Here is a 24,550-nt window from a genome sequence, read left to right on the forward strand (position 1 = left end):
GCCTAAACATTAGATTTATGGGGATGTGAAGACTCTGATTCTGGTAAAAATCTGATAAGATTTTAAGAATAAAGCTAAATGTGAAGGTAGATATTCTAGACTTTAAAGAATTCCTATCACTTCAAATGAAGTGGCTTCAACCTATATTTAATCAAGGGGGCCTGCCAGGTTATGTAGCAGAATATACAGTCCAGATAACGATGGAAAACTAAAAATCCCTGTGGTTAATTTTTAATTCAAAAATTGCCTTGGTTGAGAAGGTGGGTATTTGAAGAACAGCACGATATTTTCCGTCTTCCCCCCTCCCCACCATCTGCAACTGGCGTGACCCTCACTGTCACGATTCTGATGCCAAGACTGTCAGCGCCGTATTTACCTTTATCCCGGGAAGTCCAGGGAGCCCAGGAAGCCCTGGTTCACCCTACACAGGAAAACCACACAACATTACCGAACAGTATTCACTCAGGCAGTGTCTGGGGAGAAGCAAGGCAAGTATTCCCAGCCGAATACTTGCCATCGGTACACACACTGCCTCATTTCAAGGAACTGGGTGCGATTATACAGTTCAGTCAACTCTTGATTCAGAAATTGGTTGACCATTTTGCAGATTTTTTTCAGGATTTTTCCCTCTTCCTGCCAGTGTACTGCTCATTGGCATCTCTACCAGAAGGCAAGAAAGAGAAGTGAAAGGGAAATGAACTCCCATGGTTTATTGCGTCCTGGTAAATGATTTGCTGATTTGCTGGGGGCTGCAGCTCTCGGCTGAGATGAGAACTGGACACACCTCTGAATAACGCCTCCCATTCCGGTGCTCTCTCACTGCAGATAATCAAGAGTTGGCTGTTTGAACAGATGGTTACATCAAAACAATATACATTAAGAGTCGTGCTCACTTAAAAGTATAGTAAGATTTCTTTTCCATTCCTGAATGATGAGAAGATAAATGCATGGTTAATATTATACTTAACTCCAGCCCATATTTCTGACAATTGTTGAGTCTGGGTAACCCTGCCTGGCAATTTAGGGCTAATGGTACCATGCAGCTGTTCCTGAGTACAGGTTTGAGATTAAGTGGTAGATTTGGGGTGAGCACACTGGAGTCATGATAAACCTTCTCATTTTCACAGAATGGTCTACATTATTTTAAGTACAAAGTGTAGTGACAAGAGGTTACATTGCTTAGAAAATCTCCGAATTCCACTAAAGAAGCATAATGGAATCGCTGGAGGAAATGAAAGTCCATCCTGTGTTGGACTGAGGTGACTATTTGAGAAAGTTACATTTGAAGGTAAAAGGGTTACACATTTTCACGATGGTCCGTCAGCGGGAAGACGACTATGCTAAGCGAGAAGAGCAGTAAACTAACAAAGTGGTAGAGGGAGGTACCTCTTCTCATCTAAATGCCTTGACAACCTTCATTTCAAAGACAATGTGCTAAGAACAACCAGACATTTCATTTTTAAACATTACTGCTGTCACATTATGAAGTCATAACTTGCTCTAGTATTATCACTAAATGACTTCACAGATTGTTTATTAAGCTGTATGGTTAGACATAGAAAGGACAATGAACTTTCCTGATAGTTTAGGTTAAAGGTGCTTCAGGAATGCAAAAGAAAAGCTATTACGTATGAAACTATAAATGAAAGTTTGCATTGTGAACAGTAACACAAAGATGAGATTAAGTCAGAGAAGAAAGGAGGATTACTGGGAATTTGATATTTCATTCAAATAATACTGGTCCAAGTAAATTAAACTTCATACAGGTACAACATTATACATTTGACACCCCCCTCCCCCTTCAATAAATAAATTTAGAAAGATGTAGTAAAAAGGGCTTGAAAAAGTCCCCTAACACTCAGGATATTCGCTGAAGCATGTGGGAAAATGTACAGGTTGTAATACTATTTCCCTGCAGAAGTTCTCACCACACCCTTCCCTCTGGCCAAATTAAAAGGGTCACATGACTAATTTGAAGAAAGATATTTACCTACATATGCATATATAGACACACATGGGTATGTTTTCCAACCATGAAAAAGCTGTATAAGATATTATAGAATATTTTATAACGTAGTTTGAATACTGACAGAGACTTTGAGCATTTAATTGTTGCCTACATTTATATATGTATGTATGTATGTACAGAGGTTATAAATGTTCTTACTAGTGAACAGATGTTTCAGGAGTTAATATTTTATAGTCTTGTATTTTTATAAACGTAACATTTCCATAACATTTATGTTTACTTAAAAGTTGACATAATAGTCCGGCCGGTGTAGCTCAATGGTTGAGCGTCGACCCATGCACCGAGAGGTCGCTGGTTCGATTCCTGGTCAGGACACATGCCCAGGTTGTGGGCCTGATCCTCAGTGTGGGGCATGCAGGAGGCGGCCAATCGATGCTCTCTCTCATCGACGTTTCTATCTCTCTCTCTCTCAAATCAATAAAGGAAAAATAAATAAATAAAAAAGTTGACATAATAAAAGATTGCAAAATATTTAATGTTATCTTTTGTGGAACATCTCAACATTTTTAGGAAGATATTTCTTACTACATAAAATTTCTATCTTTATACCATGAAGGTTTATCTTCCAATTAAGAGATGATGATTCAGTTAATCCCTCTATTCTTGCCTACTTCTTGGTTCAGGAGCTTCTCTGAGTTGAGCCCAAGGTGAGAATTAGCTTGTTATTCCTTCTGAAGGATACTTGTCCAAGTAGACAGAACCTCACACAGATACATTACACTTCTGCTTTCCTTCCCCCGTCACCCTTTACCCTCCATTATCGGAGGCCCTGTCTGCTTTCACCCCATGTCCCTGTGACAGCACTATCCTGCTAGAGCAAGCTCAACTGTGAGGGTCCCCCTGCAAGGGGATCGAGTTTTCTTACCCCTTTAAAATTTAAAAGTATTTTAAAACTTAAAATGGTTTTTAAAAGATGTGTAGAAGTTACAAAGAAAAGAATTATGTGGTGAAACACAATATCAACACACTTTACAAATATATATACACACTCCGACTCATGTCTCAATCATACACTCTACTCTAAGAACGAACTTCCACACTGTGAAATACCGGACAGTAGAAACTAATCACTGGGCGTTTCATCCTCTACTTTTCTGGAAATATCTCTCACTTAGGAGCTTACGTGCCAATGAACCCACAACACAGTTTTGTAATGATGAGAAAAGTGCCATGAAAGACCTCTTGAGTCAACTTTGAAGTCACCTCTGTTTGTCATTTTCTAATCTAAGTTAGCAAGCAAGCATGGAAATACTCTACTTTGAAATCCATGTTGGGGTAAGTATTGGCAAATCCAGATTATTAGACAAAGGAAGTCATAAATGTTGTGGGAAAGTGAGATTGTGTCAAAGGGTAGAATCTGGCCTAAATATTCATGAAAAAGATGCTGCTCATTTCAGGGTACATGTTCATTCAGACTGGCTGTAAACTGCTCTCAATATAATTTAAAACAGGTATTTAATGAAATACAAAAGAAATTCAATGTTTCCATATGCAAACCTACAAACTTCCAGAAATAAGTCTAAAGTGTATTTCTAGATAATCATGATAAGGCAATGTTTTATTAAGCAAGTGAAAATCAATTTTGATCTTCCATTCTGAAAACAGTGGAACTAGCTGTAAGGGTGGGGTGTGGGGGCATTTGGAGGGATTGAGCAAAAGAGAAAAAAACTCATAGACATGACAACAGTATGGTGATTGACAGGGGGAGGCGGGCTTTGGGGGAGGTGGAGGAGGTTACAGGGAGGATAAATAGTGATGGAGGAAGACTTGACTTAGGGTGTTGGGCACACAATACAGTGTACAAATGATGCTATGGAATTGTGCACCTGAAACCTGTATAATTTTGTTACCCAGTGTCTTCCCAATAAATTCAATGAAAAGGAAAAAAAAAAGACGTTAACAGTTGCAACCATTTCTTTTAGCATGTCACAGAATTGAAAAGCAGCTTAAATTAAGCCTTTAATTTTTACTAAGGGACCTAAAATTAGATCGTCTAAGAAAATTAGTAGTTTTTTTTTCTCAAACCAAAGTAGACCATGTATCTCTATTAGGATGACATTACTAATTTCAAGTTTCCTGAGTAAAGAATCAGTAGGAAATCTTAGGAGTTGAATAGCAAAATTTTCAGAGTTCTTGCTGGACTCTGGAAAAATCTCAACTTTGCCTGAAACTGGGCCTGATGAATCATTCCTCTTAGATTCGAGAGAAAAATCTATTTTTGAATTAGAGAGACATTCAAAGAATGTAAAAGAGCTAAAAAATTACTTTAATCCCAAGTGTTTAAAACTAAGCAATGACTTCAAGAATGTGGGAACACTATTTTATCATGTTTTATGGCTCCAAACTACTAAGGGAATTGATTCTCTTTTTCCCTTTACACTAATGAGGTGAATTCTGTTCCTATTCATGTCTCTCTCTCCCCACCCCCACCCCCCACATCAGCTACTGCTAGACAAAAGCAGAGTCATGATCTTCAGAGATTTAACCTAATGTGGAATTCACATTTACTTGTTAGCTACAATACATCTGTTATCTCAAATCTGACTGCACTGGGCACTGATGGCCAGATGCTACAACAATAAACTGCTAACAGTTGTTTCCTGCCTCAGACTCAAATGAGAATGTGGATCTAAACACATTCACCGCATGTCCTCTCAGTCATCACTGAAGCGAGGCACAAATGATAAAAATAAATTTATGTATGTATCTATAGATCAGTTCAAGTGGTTTGGCTAATGTCTGTAATTAAATTCCAACACTGCACTGATAAGTACCATTCACATAAAAATTATCAGGGAGGTGCTAGTTGAAAGGAAAGGAACAGAAACATAATTTTAGAAGAACTGTCCATCCTTCCCTATTGAGACTGTTCAGTAAATATTCATTTCTTCTCATGAAAGACAGAAACATGCAGAGGATCTTTAAACATGCAAGGTAAGTTGCTGCATTCCAACCCAACTGGTCTCTGCCAGTCTCAAACAGCTCAGTCCATGCAGACTTCAGTTCACTAAGCATCCTTTCACATGTACAGGGTGTGTTTTCCTTTTGTCATGGTCAGCATCATCCTTTCTAAAATGCAAAACTATCAACACTCAGCATGCAAAGCACGAAAACCAAGTCTATTTACAACAATCTTTTTTCTATTACACAGTGGGTAGCAGACGTAAAATGGTGAGACAGTTCAAAGATTACACTAAAATAAAGATATTACCTTTTGCCCTGGGCGGCCAGATTCTCCAGGTTCTCCCTGGCCAAAGAAAGCCAAAAATGAAAAGGTCAGTTTTACAAGAATTTTCCAAAGCCATTAGGCTGCTGGACACTGTCACAGAGACGACCCAGCCTCCTTGATCACATCTATTTCATTTCCTTTATTCTGTTGCTCTATGTCTCAGTAGACACAGGAAAACTGTTTTGCTGTGAAGAGAACTAAAGCTCAGATACAAATCCGTATTTCCATAAAAATGACTCAGAAAGGGAAGAGAAGACCAGACCCCTTATTTAAGCCTTTATCAGATTTCCAGCAGATACTTCCTGTTGTGTTTGGAGGAGAATATGAACAGAGTTATAACCATCAAAGGTGGTAAAAGAGGCTTATAAAAATCAAAACTGGAACTCCTGGGGTACAACCTTTTGCAAGGTTAGAGTTACCTTAATTCCTGCAGCGGATGATCCAGGGTCACCCTAAAATGAAAGCCATGAGAGATTATTCTGCAAATTATGGGAACAGGCAACACACAAACACACAGAGAGCCATTATCAACAGGCGCACTCAAGGGAACCCCATGACTAATGGGCTTAACTAGGCTCCCTAAGACTGTGTATCAACCTGTCAGCTGTTAAGACGTCAACAATTTCCAAGATAAACAATGTACTTTCTAAAAACATAGGCTTACTTTGAAGGCAAAATACATAAGAACTATTATATTCTTGGAAATAAATATAAATATATAATTGTGGACCTTGATACACTGCTAAATTTGTATTCCAAAGCAATAAACTATAATTTGGAGATCTGGAATTTTGGTTTTCTCTATTTCTGGAATTTATTAATGTCAGTGGCTACCATTTACTGGGCGTTCCCTGGCCCTTTGTCTTCAGAAAGTCAGGGTTCAACAGATGGAGTCAAGGGTTAATGATGCCGAGTTGGAAAAAGCCACGCGGAAGGTCAGCTTGTACCCCGAGAAGCACTGTCCCAGTTAGGACCGGCATGTTTTTGCTAGCTTTACACTTATTTCATTGTAACTCAGTCCCCGGAAAGTCACAGAATGATGAATGACTTGTGGGTGACAGGGACACATGTAAGATCTGAGAGAAAATCTTGAGCTAGAATCTGGTTTTCTAAAGGCACTGTATTCCATCCGGATTTCACAGAGGGTGACTACATTCCGAGAGAAAATACGTTATAAATGAGCAGATAGGGACGAATGGGAAAGAACGTGGAGGAGAGTTGAGAATGCAGCTTTTTCTGAAAGGAGGCCAGCAAAGGGCTGACATTTTCAGGCTCCATCTAGCCCTCCATCCCATGAAAACAAAGGGAGAAAACTTAGGTTTCTTTGAGACTGTCAAGAAAATAGAAATAGCCACGAGGAGGAAGGTACATATTGGGATTGCCTCAGCTGTCCGATCTGGGCAGGTGCTCAAGGAGCTCCAGGCTCTATTCCCTTGCTCTAGATTTAGGAAGCCGCTCGCTCATCCATCTCGCTTAGAGAGAGAGATACGGCCTCAGGCCTCCACACACGAGCACTGTCCCCTCCCTCGACTCCTCCGGCTGGCACCTTCTCTTTTTTCTTGGCTGCAGTGGCTTCGCCTCAACCCTTCACGAGCCAACCAACCTAGACACATGCCCCTCACACACACATCGGACTGTGTATCATAGCTCACGTCATAATTATGTATTTGTGTTTTCTGCCTGTTCTTTGTGGGTCTCTCTATGAGACAATCAGATTCAGTGCCTGCCCCATAGTATATGCTTGATACATATAATGGAGAATGAACACATCTCCAAAATAATGTTTTAGGCTGTTCATAAGTCAAGAATCAAAATGAAAAAAACAAAAACAAAAACTTTAGGAAGAAAAAAAGCTTAGGAAGGAGCTGGAAATAAATTAGCTTACTGAAGAAACTGATAATAAATGTGAGTTTCTTTGATATCTGTAATTTACTGTAACCCAAGGAAAAATCAAACCATGATGAAACATAAAGAAGAGGACCCGAAATACTGTAGAACACCACTAATTTCTCTTCCCAATCATTAACAATCAATTGAGTTCCAGTGGGAATGAAATAAATGTGGCTAATAAGATAACGCTTATACATATTCCCATTAAATCAAGTCTGAAAGTCGCCAACACCAACGAATCAGGTTTGTGAGATTTTGCACAAGAACTCTGTATTCATAAGAGCAATGTTGACTAGGCTAAGCCCCTCTCTCGTCTCATTTATACCTCACAAAACTCCCAAAAGTTAGGGCAGATAACACTACATTCGTTTAATAGATGAGGAAATCAAAGCAACTAGAGGCTATTGTGAATTTTGGACTTCGTAAATTCTATTGTCATAAGAACAGAATTATTGGTTTATTTCATTTTGACAACAGGACATAAAGGTTATAGCAAACTTGTAAATAAAGGCAGTTCCTTGTATTAACTGTAGTTTAAAAATATTTTTTTTTTCAGTGTTTCAACAGAAAGTGGCTAGACAATCCACTAGTGAGAATAAAACTAGAGTTAGTTCTCACAGAAAGTGGGTGGGGAAGAAAGGAGCGTGTCCTGAAAGGCTGGTTTGCTTGTGGAAATCGGAGCAGTGTCATTTGATGGACAACTATGAGTGATACTCTAATTCCGTTTTTAAAAAATTAGAACTGTGAAATCTCAAAGAATTTTTATAACTTTTCAGTGGCGAAGCAACTTCTGGAAGACATTCATAAATTAAACATTTTAAAGATATTGCTGCAAGTACTGAAAATAAAAGTCAGCGTTGATAATCCTCATTCCTTGAACAGTGACAATGAACACAGGACTAAAGTAGAAAAAACCCACTGTGCCTTAAGTATACTCTTAGATTCATAAATCAGTTGGTTTGGAAATAAAAGTTTTCACAGGGTAAGTCATAAATGAAAAAAATACTTTGAGAAGATACTTGAGGTAAATGAATTTGACTTCAGTATTTATTGTTCAAGCACAGAGAGCTCCATTTTTAGTTGTGATCATTTTCTTTCTTTTTTTTTAATCCTCACCAGAGGACATTTTTGCATTTATCTTCAGAGCAGGAGGGAGAGAGGGAGGAAGAGAGAGAGAGAAACATCAATGTGAGAGAGACACACTGAGTAGTTACCACCCACATGACCCCAACCAGGCCAGGGATAAACTGCAACTGACATATGTGCCCTTAGCTGGGAACCAAACCCGGGACTCTCTGGTCCATGGACCAACGCGCTCACTGCTGAGGCAAACCAGCCAGGGCATGATCATTTTCTTTTCTCTCTCTTTTTTTTTATCCTCACCCGAGGACATTTTTCCATTTTTTGTCCAGATAGAGTGGGAGGGAGGGAGAGAGAGAGAGAGAGAGAGAGAGAGAGAGAGAGAGAGAGAGAAACATCGATGTGAAAGGAACACATTGAGTGGTTTCCACCTTCACGACCCAGCCAGGGCCGGGGACAAACTGCAACCAAGGTACATGCCCTTAGCGGAACCGAACCCAGGTCTCTCTGGACTGCAGGCCGACACTCTAACCGCTGAGCCAAACCAGCCAGGGTATCATTTTCAAACATAAAACTTGCTATATCATTACATGTATGTGCTAATAAAGTCTGTGTGGATATAGAAAGTGAATGTGGCCATATTTCTATTGTTCATTAACTTGTTCAATAAATATTTACTGAGCACCAATTATGTGCCAGGCATGCTCTAGAGGTAGAAATGCCAGCAGCCGGAACACAACAGTGAAGGACATAGTTGCAACCCCTGCCCTTGTCCTGTCCCTATGACAATCACTTACTTGCACATGTATAGAAAAATGTCACTGATTGAAAGCATCGAAGATACTTTCTTTTCATAAAAAAAAAAAAAATCTTGGATAGGAAGAGATTCTCCTGTTAGGGAAATTCTGTGTCCCTGCATATACACAGAAGACATGATACCCAAATGCACAGTACAGGAAGTTCTACCATTCAGTGAAAATAAGAAGCAATTGAGAGTAACAAACACATGTTTTAAAGACTATTCACTCAATAAATAGTTGTTGTCTTCCAGGAACCTGGATTGGTGCTAGAAATAGAATACTTTGGTATCATACAGTTTGTTTTTCTTTTTCGGTGAGTTGGATATTATAATAAATCATGACACAGGTCCCTGATGGGATGCCAAGGAGGGCTGCGGGAGCCGGAGCAGGGAACCTAACCGATTCAGAGGAGACTAAAAGGCTGCCCCCGGGACATGACATAAAGTCACGTTTCAGTGGACAGAAGACTAGAATTAGGAGGCAGAGGTGGACCAAGCAAGAGGTTCCTTTCCTAGGCTACAGGAATCATATGTGCTAAGTTAGAGGACCCTGCATGACTGGGGTGGCATCACACCGAGAAAGCCCTTCATGTGTGATTTTAAGAAAAGAAGACAATGTGCTTGATGGTTCTAAATATGGGTGTGGCTTCTGCAAAGGCTCAGGGGATGTAAATCAAAGATGTCATGTAGCCACAAACCAAGAAGGCAGTGTGTTTACAGGAATGTGGCTGGGGGCACAAAGAAAATGAAGGCACAGGCAAGTAACACCAAGAAAGAGAAGGCGGAGCTTCTGAATCCACACATAAATGGTAAACAAGAGTGGCAGGACCAAACCTTCCAGCGTGCTGCACAAACATCTTTCAAATGGGGGCCAATAGATAAAAAAAATCCATTTCAACATTTGTCGGTGGGATCAACACGCCAAAGAGCAGAACACAGCCCTTCCAGAGTAACTCCACACACGACTGAAATCAGTCTCCGGCAGGTCATTCCTAACCCTAGGGTGCACCGGACCGCTGGCCACAGAGACGCCCAGCCCAGTGGTTTTACACTTGCACAGCGTTTCCAGATGACCAGTCTGGAAAGGCTTAGATTGCTTTACCATCCGAAGGCACCGAGTTGGATCAAAAGGGAAAAAAATCCTATTAAAGTCAATCAGTCAATGACGTAATTTTTACTACATCAATGGCAGAAAAGAAGCATTTTTATTTTATTTTACATCTCAAACTTGGTAAATGATGAATTAGTTTCACATACTAAACCCAAAGGCCACGAGAAGAGTGTCTCCAACATGCTGGAAACAAATTATGTGACAGAAGCAGGAAATGTTTAAAAAACACATCAAAAATTATATTCCAATTACAGCGTTCTGGGGGATGAAGGCTACGGGTCAGGTTACATATTATACGTTACAGATTTCTATTTACAATTCCCTGTTTAGATCCATTGAAGGTTTATAGAAATGATTTCCGTTTCAACTGAAGCATTTCTTGCACTTAATTTCAGTTGACTAATAAAACTTTTTGATAAAAAAGAAAAACAACCCATCTAGTTGATTTCAATTTCCATGCAGTAAGAAAGCGAGCGTTTACTATGTGTGAGTCAGTATGGTAAATGATTTGCATTAATATAAAAAGTAAGAACAGTATTCCTTTGAGATGAACTTAGTCTTGTAAAAGAAAAAAAGTGGCTTTACGATTGGAAAATTAAATTTTAAAAATGTGTGATTAAAGAAACAATTATTGGCCTATGTTCCAAAAATGAAGCTTTAAAAATACATCTTCTGAAGCATAAAATTCTCTACTAAGTTCACCCAGGCACAGCTCAGACTTGGCTTTTTTTTTTTCCCCTTGAAGAGACTGCTCTCTGCTGAGAAGAGTTCCTTTCTTTAAACAGAGGTGGCAACTATGGCCCGTGGGCCCAATCAGCTGCCCACCTGTTCCTGCATAGCCCATGAGCTAAGAATGGTTTTTATATTTTACATAGTTAAAAAATATCAACAATAATACTTCACAACACATGAAAATGACACCACATTAAGATTTCAGCATCCAAAAATAAAGTTTTCTAGAGCAACAGCAGACTTGTACGCGCACACTCGTGGGTGCTGGCACACACTGCCCGGGGTGCTGGCACACACTGCCCGGGGTGCTGGTGCTCCCTGCCCGGGGGTGCTGGCACACACTGCCCTGGGGGTGCTGGCGCTCCCTGCCCGGGGGTGCTGGCGCTCCCTGCCCGGGGGTGCTGGCACACACTGCCCGGGGGTGCTGGCACACACTGCCCGGGGTGCTGGCACACACTGCCCGGGGTGCTGACACACACTGCCCGGGGGTGCTGGTGCTCCCTGCCCGGGGGTGCTGGCGCACACTGCCCTGGGGGTGCTGGCGCTCCCTGCCCGGGGGTGCTGGCACACACTGCCCGGGGGTGCTGGCACACACTGCCCAGGGGTGCTGGCGCTCCCTGCCCGGGGGTGCTGGCGCCCACAGTATGATGACAGGGCTGGGCAGTGGTGACAGGCCACGTGGCCCACAAAACCTAAAATATTTATTTTCTGGCCTTTTACAAGAAAAGTTTGTTGACTTCTGCTTCTAGGTAAAACAAGAAAAGTTACCTATAACATGCAGGTTTATGTATCTGGGGTTTGAAATGTTGACTTCGCGAGTAATCGAGGTACATCATCACTCCTATTAGTACTCAGCACACTCATGCTGCGTCTGATTTCAGCATGATGCTTACATTTGACAGGTCAGGGGAATGGCCCACAGGTGGTTCTTGACTAGGGGCAGTCTTGTCTTTGGGGAACATTCGACAATGTCTTGAGATGGGTTTGGTTGTTACAACTCAAGGGTGCAACTGGCACGGAGTGGGCAGGGGCCAGGAATGATGCTGAACATCCAACCGTCCCCACCACAGCGATCGGGTCCTATACGGCTATAGTGCTGGGGCTGGGGAACCCTGGTCTCCGAGAAAATGACAGCTCACCCTAACTGCTAGACAGCGCCTTGAATCCAAGCACAGTTGTTACTGGGTGACATTCCTGCCACCATGCCATATTTATATTAATATTTATAACAATGAGAAAGATAAATTTCTTTTTATTTTATGGGTAGGTTGTTATGACTAACCATCCTCCATCTGTACTGGAATAACTTTCACAGTGGAATGTTCTTATTCTGAACTAGAAGCCTACATGAATAATTAGGTTCTTTTTTTCATCCCTCAATTACTTAGGTTGATTTACATTAAAATATGACAGACTATTCTATTTTTGGTTTCTTAAAAGATCTTTTTTTTTTTCTTTTCATTCTTAACAGACAGCACAAGGGAAGGAAAATATCCCCCTTCTGTCAGCGATGTCTGTAAGTATGAACCAAAGCAAACGCTGTCATGGTAGAGACCGGGGGGAAAGACAGGAGCTAAGAAGATGAACCAGCAGACCACGTCCTCTAAATAGTACTTTCAAAGATCAAAAACAATGACAAAACAAAGGCTGACAAAATATCAGGATTTAGTACATTTCAAGCTGAGAAAAATCTTCAAGACTGCACTGGGGGTTCTAATCAAGTGACATTTACTTTCAAACCTTTAAATCTCACCCCAATCCTGACACGCCCTCTCCTGACATTGGGACAAACAGAATCACTTTAGCAATTCTATTTTCATATCTCTACAGATCAAGGGAGTGTACCCTTTCTACGTGAATACGTGTTTTTATTCCTTGAGAGCCTCGAAACCTAGCCACCCACTTTCTAAAATCTGCGACCTACCATTTTACGGTTAAAGTATTTACATTTGTATCGAGGAGCCTGTGGAATAATCACCTTTTGTAAATTAAATAGTTAAAGGTTGTCTAAACTTGTAGGTCGATCTCTTTTCCTGCCAAACAAAGCCACGGTCCTTCGCTCCCCTCTCTCAACAGCTCCCACTGTCACCCAGGGAGAACACCACTTCTTGCTCGGACACTCTCCCACATTGCCCAACACTGTACCTTTTCGCCTGCGTCACCTTTGGCGCCACTCTCTCCAGCATCTCCCTAGGAGGGGAAAAAGCGATACACGTGAGACACATTGGTGACATTATGCAAAGAAGTGTTTTCCCTTTTCCTTCATCAGCCCAGCACAGTAAGGGCTGCTGCGTGTGCTTTGCAGAGCTACGTTCTTTCAGCAGCTGCCCGATACCAGTGCTGTAAATACATTTTAGTACAATGAACACGGCTGAGCAGTTTTAAACGACTCCATGATGTTGACAGAAAGTGGCAATTTCTCTGATTTCGAATAGCTTGAGCATCCCGGCACTGAAAGATTCCTTAATTCTACCTCTTTCTCCCTCTGCCCCGGGCTCCACGGTAACAGAGACTTTCTCCTGACCATGCCCTCAACCCGCCGCACGCCCAGCACCTCCGTGTCCAGCCTGCCCCCCGGAGCCCTGACTCCCCTTTCCCTCTGACCTGTATAAACCCTGCTCTTGTCTTCAAAACCATCTCAGGTCTCGGGGGCCTCAAAACCTGTGCCCCGAATACTTGATCTATCTGTACCTATGTGTTTCGCATTTGTGAAATACATGTTTTATATTTTATTAGGGAACTGATTTTTAAAAATCGTAACTTTGGGAGTTTCTGTTTCCTTGGTTATTTTTGAGATTTCCTTTGCCTATTCCCTCATTAACATCTGCTTTCTACCCATAAAGCAATGCATTAGGAAAAAATGCCATTTGTTTATTACCCGGGCTGTGCTTCCTCAAATCCTGAATTCTTTAAGTCTCATAGTATGTTATGGTAGAACCAGAGAGACCAAACCCAGCTCCAGAACCCACTGGGGAAATGAAGTTTTCTATGCACCACATTTTTCATGTGTAATATATGGGCAAGAATACTTTATGGGGTCATAATAAATAAACAGTGTACTGTGTGTAACGCAACCAGAACAGTATCTGACACTTAGGCTGTTAATGATAGCTGTTAGCAACAGCTGTGCCTTACTGTTCTTATAGTCCATCAGCTTCTGTCTAGCTTCGTAAGAGGTCACTTTTCTCTCACTTAACATTTTCCTAAAATAAGAGATAAACTACTGATGATATCTGTGTTCCTGAGAGGAAGAAGAGTGGCGAGGGAGGAAGACATTCTCTTCTTTTTCCCTATTTTTTTTTTTTCTTGTTTCTTAAGCATGAAGCTAACCTGCTCAGGCTTTGGTCTCTGGTGACGGGCACCCACAACAGCCCAGGAGCCCGAGCTGTTCCATCTGAGGAGCCCAGGACGGGGCTGGCCCTGCCTCTTCCCCCTCCTGCGTGTCTGAGTCATCTGGTGACTAATTAATTTCAAGTGAATTACCATGAACTGGTTGGATGCCAAGGAAATGCACTGATAATCTGTTATGAGGGATCTTTGAGAGGCAGCCTGGCAGCATACTTTTTTAAAAAATAAAACATGCTTGGAAATCCCTTTATTAAAAAATAGAACAAAAGAAACACACTTTCTTATTAGGAAAAGTGGCTCAGAGTGGTCATGACACAAAGCGTCTGACTGCCCCCTTTGGTTTGCTCTTTTTCCATGTAAATATAGGTCTTTTTTCTGATTGCTGTTCAATGCCCCAAATTACAGCTACGTTCAAGAAGTGTGCTGGATCTTTCGATGTACTTCTTTGGGGGCGAGAGGTATGATGCTGACGAGTCGGAAAGACTGGGTCCCTCACGAAGAGCACGAGGGAGCACCCTGGACTTTGCCTGCACAGGCAGCACAGTTCTCAACACTAACAGATAGCACGAGAGCCAGGAGAGTCCACACCAACATGTGCACGGGGAGTCTGAGAAGGATCAGGACATGCCCAAAGGTAGTAAGGAAGGACGGCAAGGAGAAGTTTAACATATGGCACTCTTCATTTTTTTTGTTTCTCTTTTTGGTTTTTATGGGAATTCTTTGTGGGGCAACTCCCAGTATATTCGCAGCGGTAAACATCTGTATCCCTTTAACTCAGTGACCTGTGAAGCAGTAGAGAGATGTGGGTGCTTAGAAAAGTACTGGAGTGGCATTAGCCAGCGGGGACAACAGGAATTCTGCAGGCCCAGGGGTTTCTGAAAGCCGTTGAAAATCCAGACAGAGCATGTTTAAATGGGTTCCGTTTCCCTCCATTTCTTTAAACCTTTAAAAAACTTCTATCCATACATAAGAATTACACTATTTTCTCCTTCCACTAATTAAGTTTGAAAAAAACAAAAACAAAAAACCCAGTGGTCATTATATCTATAACTATATATCTATATCTAAATCTATCTATCTGTCCATATTTACATACAGTTCATCCTGGTACCTCATTGGGGGAAAAACAAGATAAATGTAGGCAGAATAATTCTCACCTTTTCTCCTCGTTCTCCAGGTTCTCCCTGGGCAAAAGGACAAAGTTTGAGTGACACATTAAATTGTAAAACACGTCATTAAGCAATACCAAACGAAATCAGATATTGAAAATAGTAGATAAATCATATGTGGCCCCTTTTCCCCCCAGCAATATATGGTTGCTATATAAAAACAAATGGTAAGATGAGTTTCTTGGAGAATTGGGTAAGGATATCAACAGCAAATATCAGTTTAATTCTTTGCTTCTCGAGGACTAAAGGAAGGCATTTTAGATGATCATCTTTACACTGGCTTTGGGGGCTCTAAGGAGAACAGTGTGGTGGGAACTTACCATCTTGGCAGTTTCTTAGTCTAGGGCTTTGTATTCCGCCCAAACTCAGAATCTGTAATGTGGGCTAGCACACCCTCCTATGAAGTGTTTATTCAAAGCAGTCCCTGGTACATGGATTATTTCAGGGGTCCAGAGTCCCCGTGCAGTTCCCCAATCTGTCTTCCCCTAACATGACCATAAACGCAGACCTGAACTTGGACCCCTTCACAATGTCATGACCTCTCTTTAACCTATTGGTAACCGGCATGCTCCAAATCAGGTGTATTTTGGGAGGCATGGGTACCTTCAGGAAAACCACTAGAATGGCAGAATGAAAGTGAGTTTAGAATGATGTCTTTACTCAAAATGATGACCCAGTCAGTATGAGGATGGAAATGAAAAACTGCTCTGAAGAGAATCTCATTTTCATTTTACCCAGGAAGGGACAAGGGATGGAGTGGGAGAGTTCTAAAGTAAATTATACACTTTATGAGACTATCCCCTTTGTAAAAAGCATGAGTGAGTGTTGTCATGAGATCAACTGCTTGAAAAATGGTTTAAGGCGATTACTGTGTTTTTAAAAATTATAACCCACTCTAGAAGTCAGTTTGGAGGCAAGAGTCCTTTCATTCGCTGGAAACCAGCCTGACCCTTTGTTTTTCAGAATTGCTGGCTACCTTTCAGCGCTCCACATCCATCCTGAGGGTCGCTAGGCAACAGAAGAATAGCACTGAGCACATGCATTGAGCATTAACTCCTACCTTGGCTTTTTAGCCGAGAACAAGAGAGGGAGGAGGCAGGAGAATGGCTATAGAACCACAGGGAATATTTTCTTTCCTCTCCTACCGGACAAAGGACAGGTCTACAGATTTTAGGTCCATACCGTCCTAGGTGCCTGTCAATAGCAATGTGATCTGTGAAATCAGCTGACAGGCACCTGTGGGTATGGATAAACCCCAGCACAGCTGACAGGATTAGACGTTAGTTTTGTACTTCAAGGGATGTTCACTCATCAAAGGATTTGGGATTTGTCTGCCTGTTCAGTTTAAACTAAACTGTCACCAATCTTTTTATATTTAACAGATTCATTTGTTCTTCGAGAAACAAAGAAAACTTGCAATCCAAACAAAATAATCTTCATTACATTTTTTCCCTATTTAGTAATTGACTACATCCAAGTTAAAATTTTAAACATGCCACATCTTTATTCTGCTCTTCATTTGATTAACTGGCTGTGTTGTGTGAGGGCCAGAGGTAGCCGAATCTCGAGGGCACTTCGGTAAGTTTCGTAAATATTATGCAAATTTTAGGCAGTATGGACATGGCCTATGTTTTAATATGCTCATATTAAGTGGCAAATAAAACAGTCATATTTGAAACATGGGCTTTCTCAAGTATCGCAGAATATAGGTTTTAGACAATCATATTCTGCATTTGTAATGCTAATAAGAATCACCAACATAATTTATTTATTAGTCACAGAGTTCTATACTGTAGCATATTCTACTACTAAAAAAAACATTCTATCCAGGTAAAACCAGTGGGATATTTAAAAAAATTATAATCGCTTACAATTTCACGAAAACTCACGTCTCAAATGATTCTGCTTGGCTGTATTTGTACTAACCTTTGGCCCTGGTGTTCCATCCGGTCCCACTGCTCCAGGCAACCCGGGCTCACCCTCAAAATAAAAAGTAGGCACTACTAAGTAAAATAGACAAAATGTGTACATTGTATAGATCATGAGAAGACATGGCCATCCAATAATGCTCTAAAAGTAGATCGAAAGTAAGTGCCTACCAGGGTAAATACAGGTTAGCTTGTTTGGTTCAAAATTCCATGTGCCAGGCACCAAGGATAAAACAGGATGGATTTCCTTTGTTCAGTCTTTCCCCCGGTAAGAACGCCGAAGCAACTTGTCAATATGAAATGAATATCTACCATGGTGCGGGGTACATTGCAGGCAACAAATAAATATGTGTTGTATGAGGGAAAGACAACTGGAAACATAAAGACTGTCTGGATGGAGAAGTTTTAAGTACTTCTTCAGTTCAGGAAAATACAGACTAAGTCATTACATAATTAGACTTAACCCAATGAGCCTTTTCAAACCTAAATCGTGAAGAACATACACATCTACTTAAGTCATTTGGACATGTTTGATATAAAAGTAAAAAGTAAAAATGGGTGTTTTCTCTTTCCAATTTCACTGTAAAAATAATTAGAATAAAGCATTCAGACGTGTGGCTCTCGCTGCCATACTGAGTGATAGGAATCTCGGGGAGAGATGACGGCTGTTATGTTAGAAGGTGTTCCATTTCAGAAGGCTGATGATGTGTACTAACCTTTCTAGACTCTGCACCCACAACTGTTTCCCAAGGAGGAGGAGCACCTGAAGGGCCCAGAGGCAAAGGAGAGAGACCCTGGCTCTCAATGCTTCCATATGGCCCCAACTTATAGCAACAAGAATTTCCTTTCATTTTCATTTAAAAACATTCTCAAAGCCCTTTACTACGGGATTCGAATGAAGGATAACTTTCTTCTTCCACTGAGGGTAGTAAAGTTGATTCTTAGTTGATTGAAAAAAAAAAAAAAGACAGATTTCAGCTTGGCTGTGTGGCTCAGTGGTTGAGCATTGACCCATGCACCAAGAGGTCGCTGGTTCAATTCCTGGTCAGGGCACATGCCCAGGTTGTGGGCCAAATCCCCAGTAGGGGGCATGCAGGAGGCGGCCAATCGATGTTCTCTCTCATCGATGTTTTTCTCACTCCTTCTCCCTTCCTCTCTCTCTAAAAAATCAATAAAGAAACAAAACAAAACAAAAAACAACAGATTTCATTATTAGATTAGTTTTAGGTTCACAGAAAACAGTTGATTTTTAAGCATGTTTTGTAAGTCACCTGGAGGGCAGGGATTGTGTCACTTTAATATTTGTGCTCTCAGCAAAAATGCACACGAACATGTATATTTATGAAAATATGTACATTATTAATAATAGTAATGTTTCAAGTGGCGGGAACTTTAAATTTATTAACTCAATTATCACAAATTTCTATGAGGTAAGTACTATCTTTAGCTCTACTTAACAGATAAAGAAATTAAGGCATAGCAAGGTTAAATAATATTTTCAGATTTATGCAACTCTAGCCAAGATTTGAACTCTCACGATCTGGTATAAGAGGTTGTGCTCTTCACAATATGATGCCTCTCTGAATGAATGAACACATCTACAAATCGGGAGACCATTGCTGATGAGTCTTCTATCCTCATTATCAGTCAGTTTATACTCCTCATTTATAAGTGCCCTTTCAGAATGTATAGAAAACCCAACCTAAATATTACTTATAAAGATTCTTTATGTACACCTATCAGATAAACTAAGCAATGTGAAGTGTTACGGTGTCTTTCTAGATGAGAGAAAAGCATTTTACTGTGATGCTGGGTTATTATAATTGTGGAAATCTTAACTTCCTGGAAGAAATTCGGTTTCCTGTGTCAAGTTACACTGTACTCAGAACTCACACTTTCCTTGGTAAAATGGAAAAACTGTTATTCCATGTAAAATGGAATAACACTGGCCATGATAGGGAAATTTTGACGGGCCATTTGTAAATCACAGAGGGTAAGAACTTGGAAATAGAACCCACCCCAAAAGAGGACCATCTTTCTGCTGTGCAACTAGAAAAAGAGCCATCAAGTCCGCCTCCTTCAGACAGCAGCAGGGCGCACTAATGCCATAACTCATGGTTGAAGGCAAACAGGAGATGCTGCCAGGGACCAATACAAACTTTATTTCAATTTTCAAAGACTAACCATGGTAGCCAGGATAATAATAATAATAAATGGTTCAGCCCCTGGATCCGGACAAAATCCATGCTGAGATTTTGAAGCAAGGAAGAGAAATATTGTTTAGGTATCTGCACAACATCTTCCTTAATATATGAACATTGAGGGACTAAAACTTGATCCCCTTTTCCTTGATTTTATACACTGTTAAAATAATCTTTTAACATAAAAGGAAACAAAAAAAACTGCACCCATAATCCCATCGCCCTATAACAACTGTTTTCACTTGGTGCTGTTTCCTTCTAGTCTTTTTTATGTATGTTTCCATATTTTCAAGCAATTACAAGCTGATTACATATTTTGACATTCTGCTTTTTTATTATTTTATACCACACATTTGTTTTCACACTCTATTCATGATTGTCTTGTGAATGGTTGAATTGTCATCTGTCAAAGTTAGGTCTGATCATTTGATTCATCTGTCCCAAATTGTTGAATACTGAGGTCGCTTCCGATTTTTGCTGTTAAAGATAAACTAACATAAACAGCTCTGCAAAACTTTCTTAATTGCTTTCCGAAGGGGTGCTGAGCTCTTCCTGCTCCCGCAGGCCCCCTCTGGGTCACTTTTCCACAATCTCATCAGCTCTGGGTATCACACACTTAATAATTCTGTGGCTATTTTATTAAACACAAAAGAGAGCTTACTGTTGCTCCATTTTATATTTATCCCTTGTAAGGTTAAGTACTTTTCATGTGTTTATAATTTAAATACGTATCTCACAAAATTTTACAGCTAAAAAAGAAATAAACTGTTTCCTGAGTGAATCAAGAGAGGATGGAACCAAGAAGGAAAAATGACTCATAGAATTTTACCTTTCTCATAAATCATATGAAGAAAAATACGTTCGAACTTAGATTAGGAGGCTATGGAGCATTCTGCTTTCATCCTGACGTAGCTTCCCAGGCTGTGAGAAAGAAATGTTCAAGATAAAATGCTCTACAGCTCTGAGTATCAGTGTCAAGTTATGGGCTACTGGAGGCATTAATTTGTACAACTAAGACTGAATGCAGTGAAAGTGTATTATATGTTCTACTTGAAGCTATTTCATGGGCTATAAAGGAAAAGGCCCTGGCTGGTCTGGCTCAGCGGTTAGAGTGTCGGCCTATGGACCAAAAAGTTGTGGGTTCGATTCCGGTTGCGGTTTGTCCCCGACCCTGGTCGGGTCGTGTGAGAGGCAACCAGTAGATGTATCTCTCTCACATCGATGTTTCTCTCCCTCCCTCCCACTCTATCTGATTATAAATAGAAAAATATCCTCGGGTTAGAATTTAAAAAAATAAAAATTAAAAATGGTATAAGTTGGTGGTCTAGTTTCATTTAAAAAAAAAAAAAAAAGATGAAATAGGCCCTGGGTGTTGTGTTCAGTGGTTGGAGTGTTGGCTCTCGAACCGAAGGGTCTCTGGTTCCATTTCTGGTTAAGGGCACGTACCTGGGTTTTGGGTTGGGTCCCCGGCAAGTGTGAGAAGCAACCAATCTCTCTCTCTCTCTCTCTCTTTCTCTCTCTCTCTCTCTCCCCCTCCCTTCCACGTGCTCTAAAAATCAATAGAAAAAAATATCCTCAAATGAGGATTAACAACAGCAACAAGATGAAACAGACATGACAGCCACCTGTGCCTAAAGAGCTTATTTTTGAATGAGAAATAAAGTGATATACGAAAATAACTTCGGGTCATGTAATTAAAATCATAGATCTGTTTTTGTTTTTTTTTAATCCTCATCGAGGACATTTTTCCATTTTTTGTTCAGGTAGAGTGGGAGGGAGAGAGAAGAACAGAGAGAGAGAGAGAAACATCGACGTGAAGGGACACATCGAGTGGCTGCCACCCGCACAACCGACCAGGGCCGGGGACAAACTGCAACCGAGGTACATGCCCTTAGCGGGAACCGAACCCGGGTCTCTCAGGACCGCAGGCCGACGCTCTAACCGCTGAGCCAAACCGGCCAGGGCAGATCTGTTTTTTTTTAAATCAAAGTTTTCTTATACTTCATGAAGTAAAGAGGCTTAATAAATAGAAATCAAAGGTAAGTCTTAATGAAGAATGTGCCATATGTCATGTATGGTCTTCATATTTTCTGATATATGAGTACAAAATATATCATGAGGTCTCTTCAAATAAAGTTATAATGATATTACATTGCTACATAATGTAGTAAAAGTGAACACATACAGAAAAATATATTGGAAAAGTACAGACGAAAAAAAAGGGAATCAGGTTTTGTGTGCGTGGAGAGCTAGTCTCGTTTGTTGGGTAACCCGTCCATTTTTTCTGAATGCATTTTACGTTCACAAGTTCTGAAGGACGATCCAAAGACAGAACAAGGGAAAGCAGCAGCTGACACCTTACTGTAGGTAGATCAACGGGGTTTTCTCTACTACACCTTAAATTCTAAGTGTCTTATTCCCAAACGATGTTTGTGTTCAAGCTAAAAATAAATTGGGGCTGACTTTGAAGAAGGATGGCTTCTTTCTTTCTTTCTTTCTTTCTTTCTTTCTTTCTTTCTTTCTTTCTTTCTTTCTTTCTTTCTCCCTCCCTCCCTCCCTCCCTCCCTCCCTCCTCCACCCCTCCCTCCCTCCCTCCCTCCCTCCCTCCCTCCCTTCCTTCCTTCCTTCCTTCCTTCCTTCCTTCCTTCCTTCCTTCCTTCCTTCCTTCCATCTAACCAAATACTCTTTAGAATTCTAACATAAAACATCACTCGGGCCTTTTACAATTATTTCAGGTACTGCTTTTCAGGGGCAACGGGAAAGAATACTTCAAGCTAGAAAGGAATGCAGTTCTCTTATGTAATTGAGTGCTAAAGGAGATAGGTTATTTAGCAGTAAAATTGCTCGCCGTCACTCAACCGCGATTGTTTTTCATTCTGGCGATGAAAATGAGTCATAGCTTAAAAATTTTAGCGTAATATAATTTTACATCCACTTGTCAAAAACAGATTTGTTTCCTCTCTGTGTTGCATTTTCGTAAAGAGCTCATCCAAACTGAGGAGAAAAATCACTACCAGGAACATGGACCAGCATGGACGGAGCGTGACGTTGAGCATAACATGGCTTCAGTCTTAAGATGTTTGGAGCTGGTGGTGTGGGCGCATATGTGCAATACATGGCGGGGTCACCGATAGCTCCCTGAACACGGTGGACAGGACCTTTCTTCCTGACAGCGCAGAACACTGAAGGATCTCAGTGGCTTGTGCAGTGAGCAGGACTGGCCGTTAGTGCTTCTGCTGCAGGAGTCGGAGGGAGAGGAGCTGCCCTTTACTTGGGCTTCAGGGTCTCAGAGGCTCTGGCAGCAACTGAATAAACAACACTTGGGAGAGCAGGATTCTTTAAAGTGGGGCACCCAACAGGGACTTCAGATATAACTGTTTGGGGAAGAGTTGGGAAAATGGGGTTTCTGCTCTCCATTCATATATATTCTCTCTCCCTCTCTGATTTAGTTTTTTATTCTAGTCTCATAAAGGCAAATGAGTAGGAACATGAACTTGGGTGAAGGTAGGGGGTATAAAATAACCAACATATTATACCTTAAAATTTATGGAATTGTGACATTTTACCATGTAATAATACAAAATAAGAATCCTAGCCCCAACCTTCAAGTGTTCCAGAAGAATCCTTGGTCTTTGTGTACTTCTGCACACGTGTGTGAACTCCCAGGGTACACGCCCCCAGCTTAAGAAGTGTGACTTAAGGGAGATCCAGCTGACTAGTAACACTCAGTTTAACTCCACTGTCTTTTCCAGAAGTCTGTGTGGGTCAGTCTGTTGAACTATGCATCCTTGGAAACAGTCCCTTTTGTCTATGTTGTCTATATATACTTTAAATCTAAAACACAGCCCTGGCCGGTTTGATTCAGCGGTTGGAGCGTCGGCCTGCGGTAGAGAGACCCGGGTTCGGTTCCCACTAAGGGCATGTACCTCGGTTGCAGTTTGTCCCCGGCCCTGGTTGGTCGTGCGGGTGGCAGCCACTCGATGTGTCCCTTCACATCGATGTTTCTCTCTCTCTTTCTCTCTCTCCCTCTCTCTCCCTCCCACTCTATCTGAACAAAAAATGGAAAAATGTCCTCGGGTGAGGATAAAAAAAAATAATAATAATAAAAATAAAAAAAAATAAAACACAGCCCAAGTGTATATTGTAAATGCCCCCTTATACAGGGTGGCCCTAAGTCTCCACCTCTCCCAAAGCCCATCACCTTACTTTATTTTCTCTATCGCACCGATCACCACCTAAGGTCTACTTTTTTTGTTTTTGTTTTTGTCTCTCTCACAATGACTGCAAGATTTGGCAAATAAAAATACAAAACACCAGTTAAATCTGAATTTCAGATAAAGACAACAAAACTTTTTTTTAGCTAAATATATATTGAACATTAAATGGGACACAGTCATATTAAAAATTATGGTTTTTTTATCTGAAGTTCTAATTTAACCAGGCATTTTATATTTTATTTGGCGACTCTTTCCGACCCCTAGCTGCCCTCACCACTACCAGAATAGCAACGTTGTCCATTTTGTGCTCTCTTTCCATAATGCCTAGAAACTCTTCCTGACACAATCGTTGTTCAGGGAGGAAAGAGTAGATACCGGAGATGCAAATACATTAAATCTACATGGAGATGTGAAGCGTTCATCACCCTTCTGGTACCGGGGAACTGGTAAGACTTGTGACCGTGGAGGCAGGAGACCGCTCTCTGTCTCAGCTAGAGCAGGACCCAGGAAAAGATGGGAGATGTTGACCCGGCAGTGAGGGCCCGGCCACGCAGGCCCACCTGGGACACGAGGATGGGGGAACAGAGAGAGAGCATGGGGTAGGAGGGATGGGGGAGTGAGTGTGGAGAGAAGTCCCATGAAGGACAGGCAGCCGGGACTCAGGCAGGGAAAGGGTGGCTGCCCAGGAGGGCGGAAGGCCTCCCAGTTCTGCCTGTGGCTGCAGACTGGGCCGTTAGAGACACGGCCATGCGTTCAGTTATCTCCCCTCTTCCCTCCGCTGCTTCCCCCACCACGTGCGCCTCAGGTGGAGGGTGAG

The 24,550-nt window shown here is 41.2% G+C and overlaps 1 protein-coding gene across 3 annotated transcripts in view; it reads right to left on the bottom strand.

Annotated features, from left to right (window-relative positions):
- The window catches only part of COL25A1 (collagen type XXV alpha 1 chain), a 512,404-nt gene that overhangs the window by 65,920 nt on the left and 421,934 nt on the right, over window positions 1-24,550 (bottom strand). For all 3 annotated transcript variants that reach the window (XM_036266125.1, XM_036266107.1, XM_036266116.1), the window contains 6 exons: window positions 17,314-17,367; window positions 15,376-15,402; window positions 13,016-13,060; window positions 5,678-5,710; window positions 5,241-5,276; window positions 377-421 (listed from right to left, as the gene is read on the bottom strand). In XM_036266125.1, the coding sequence (XP_036122018.1) occupies window positions 377-421; window positions 5,241-5,276; window positions 5,678-5,710; window positions 13,016-13,060; window positions 15,376-15,402; window positions 17,314-17,367 (240 nt within the window). The remainder of the gene's footprint in view (window positions 1-376; window positions 422-5,240; window positions 5,277-5,677; window positions 5,711-13,015; window positions 13,061-15,375; window positions 15,403-17,313; window positions 17,368-24,550) is intronic.

Source organism: Molossus molossus, unplaced genomic scaffold (genome assembly GCF_014108415.1).
Source record: "Molossus molossus isolate mMolMol1 unplaced genomic scaffold, mMolMol1.p scaffold_m16_p_1, whole genome shotgun sequence".
NCBI lineage: Eukaryota > Metazoa > Chordata > Mammalia > Chiroptera > Molossidae > Molossus > Molossus molossus.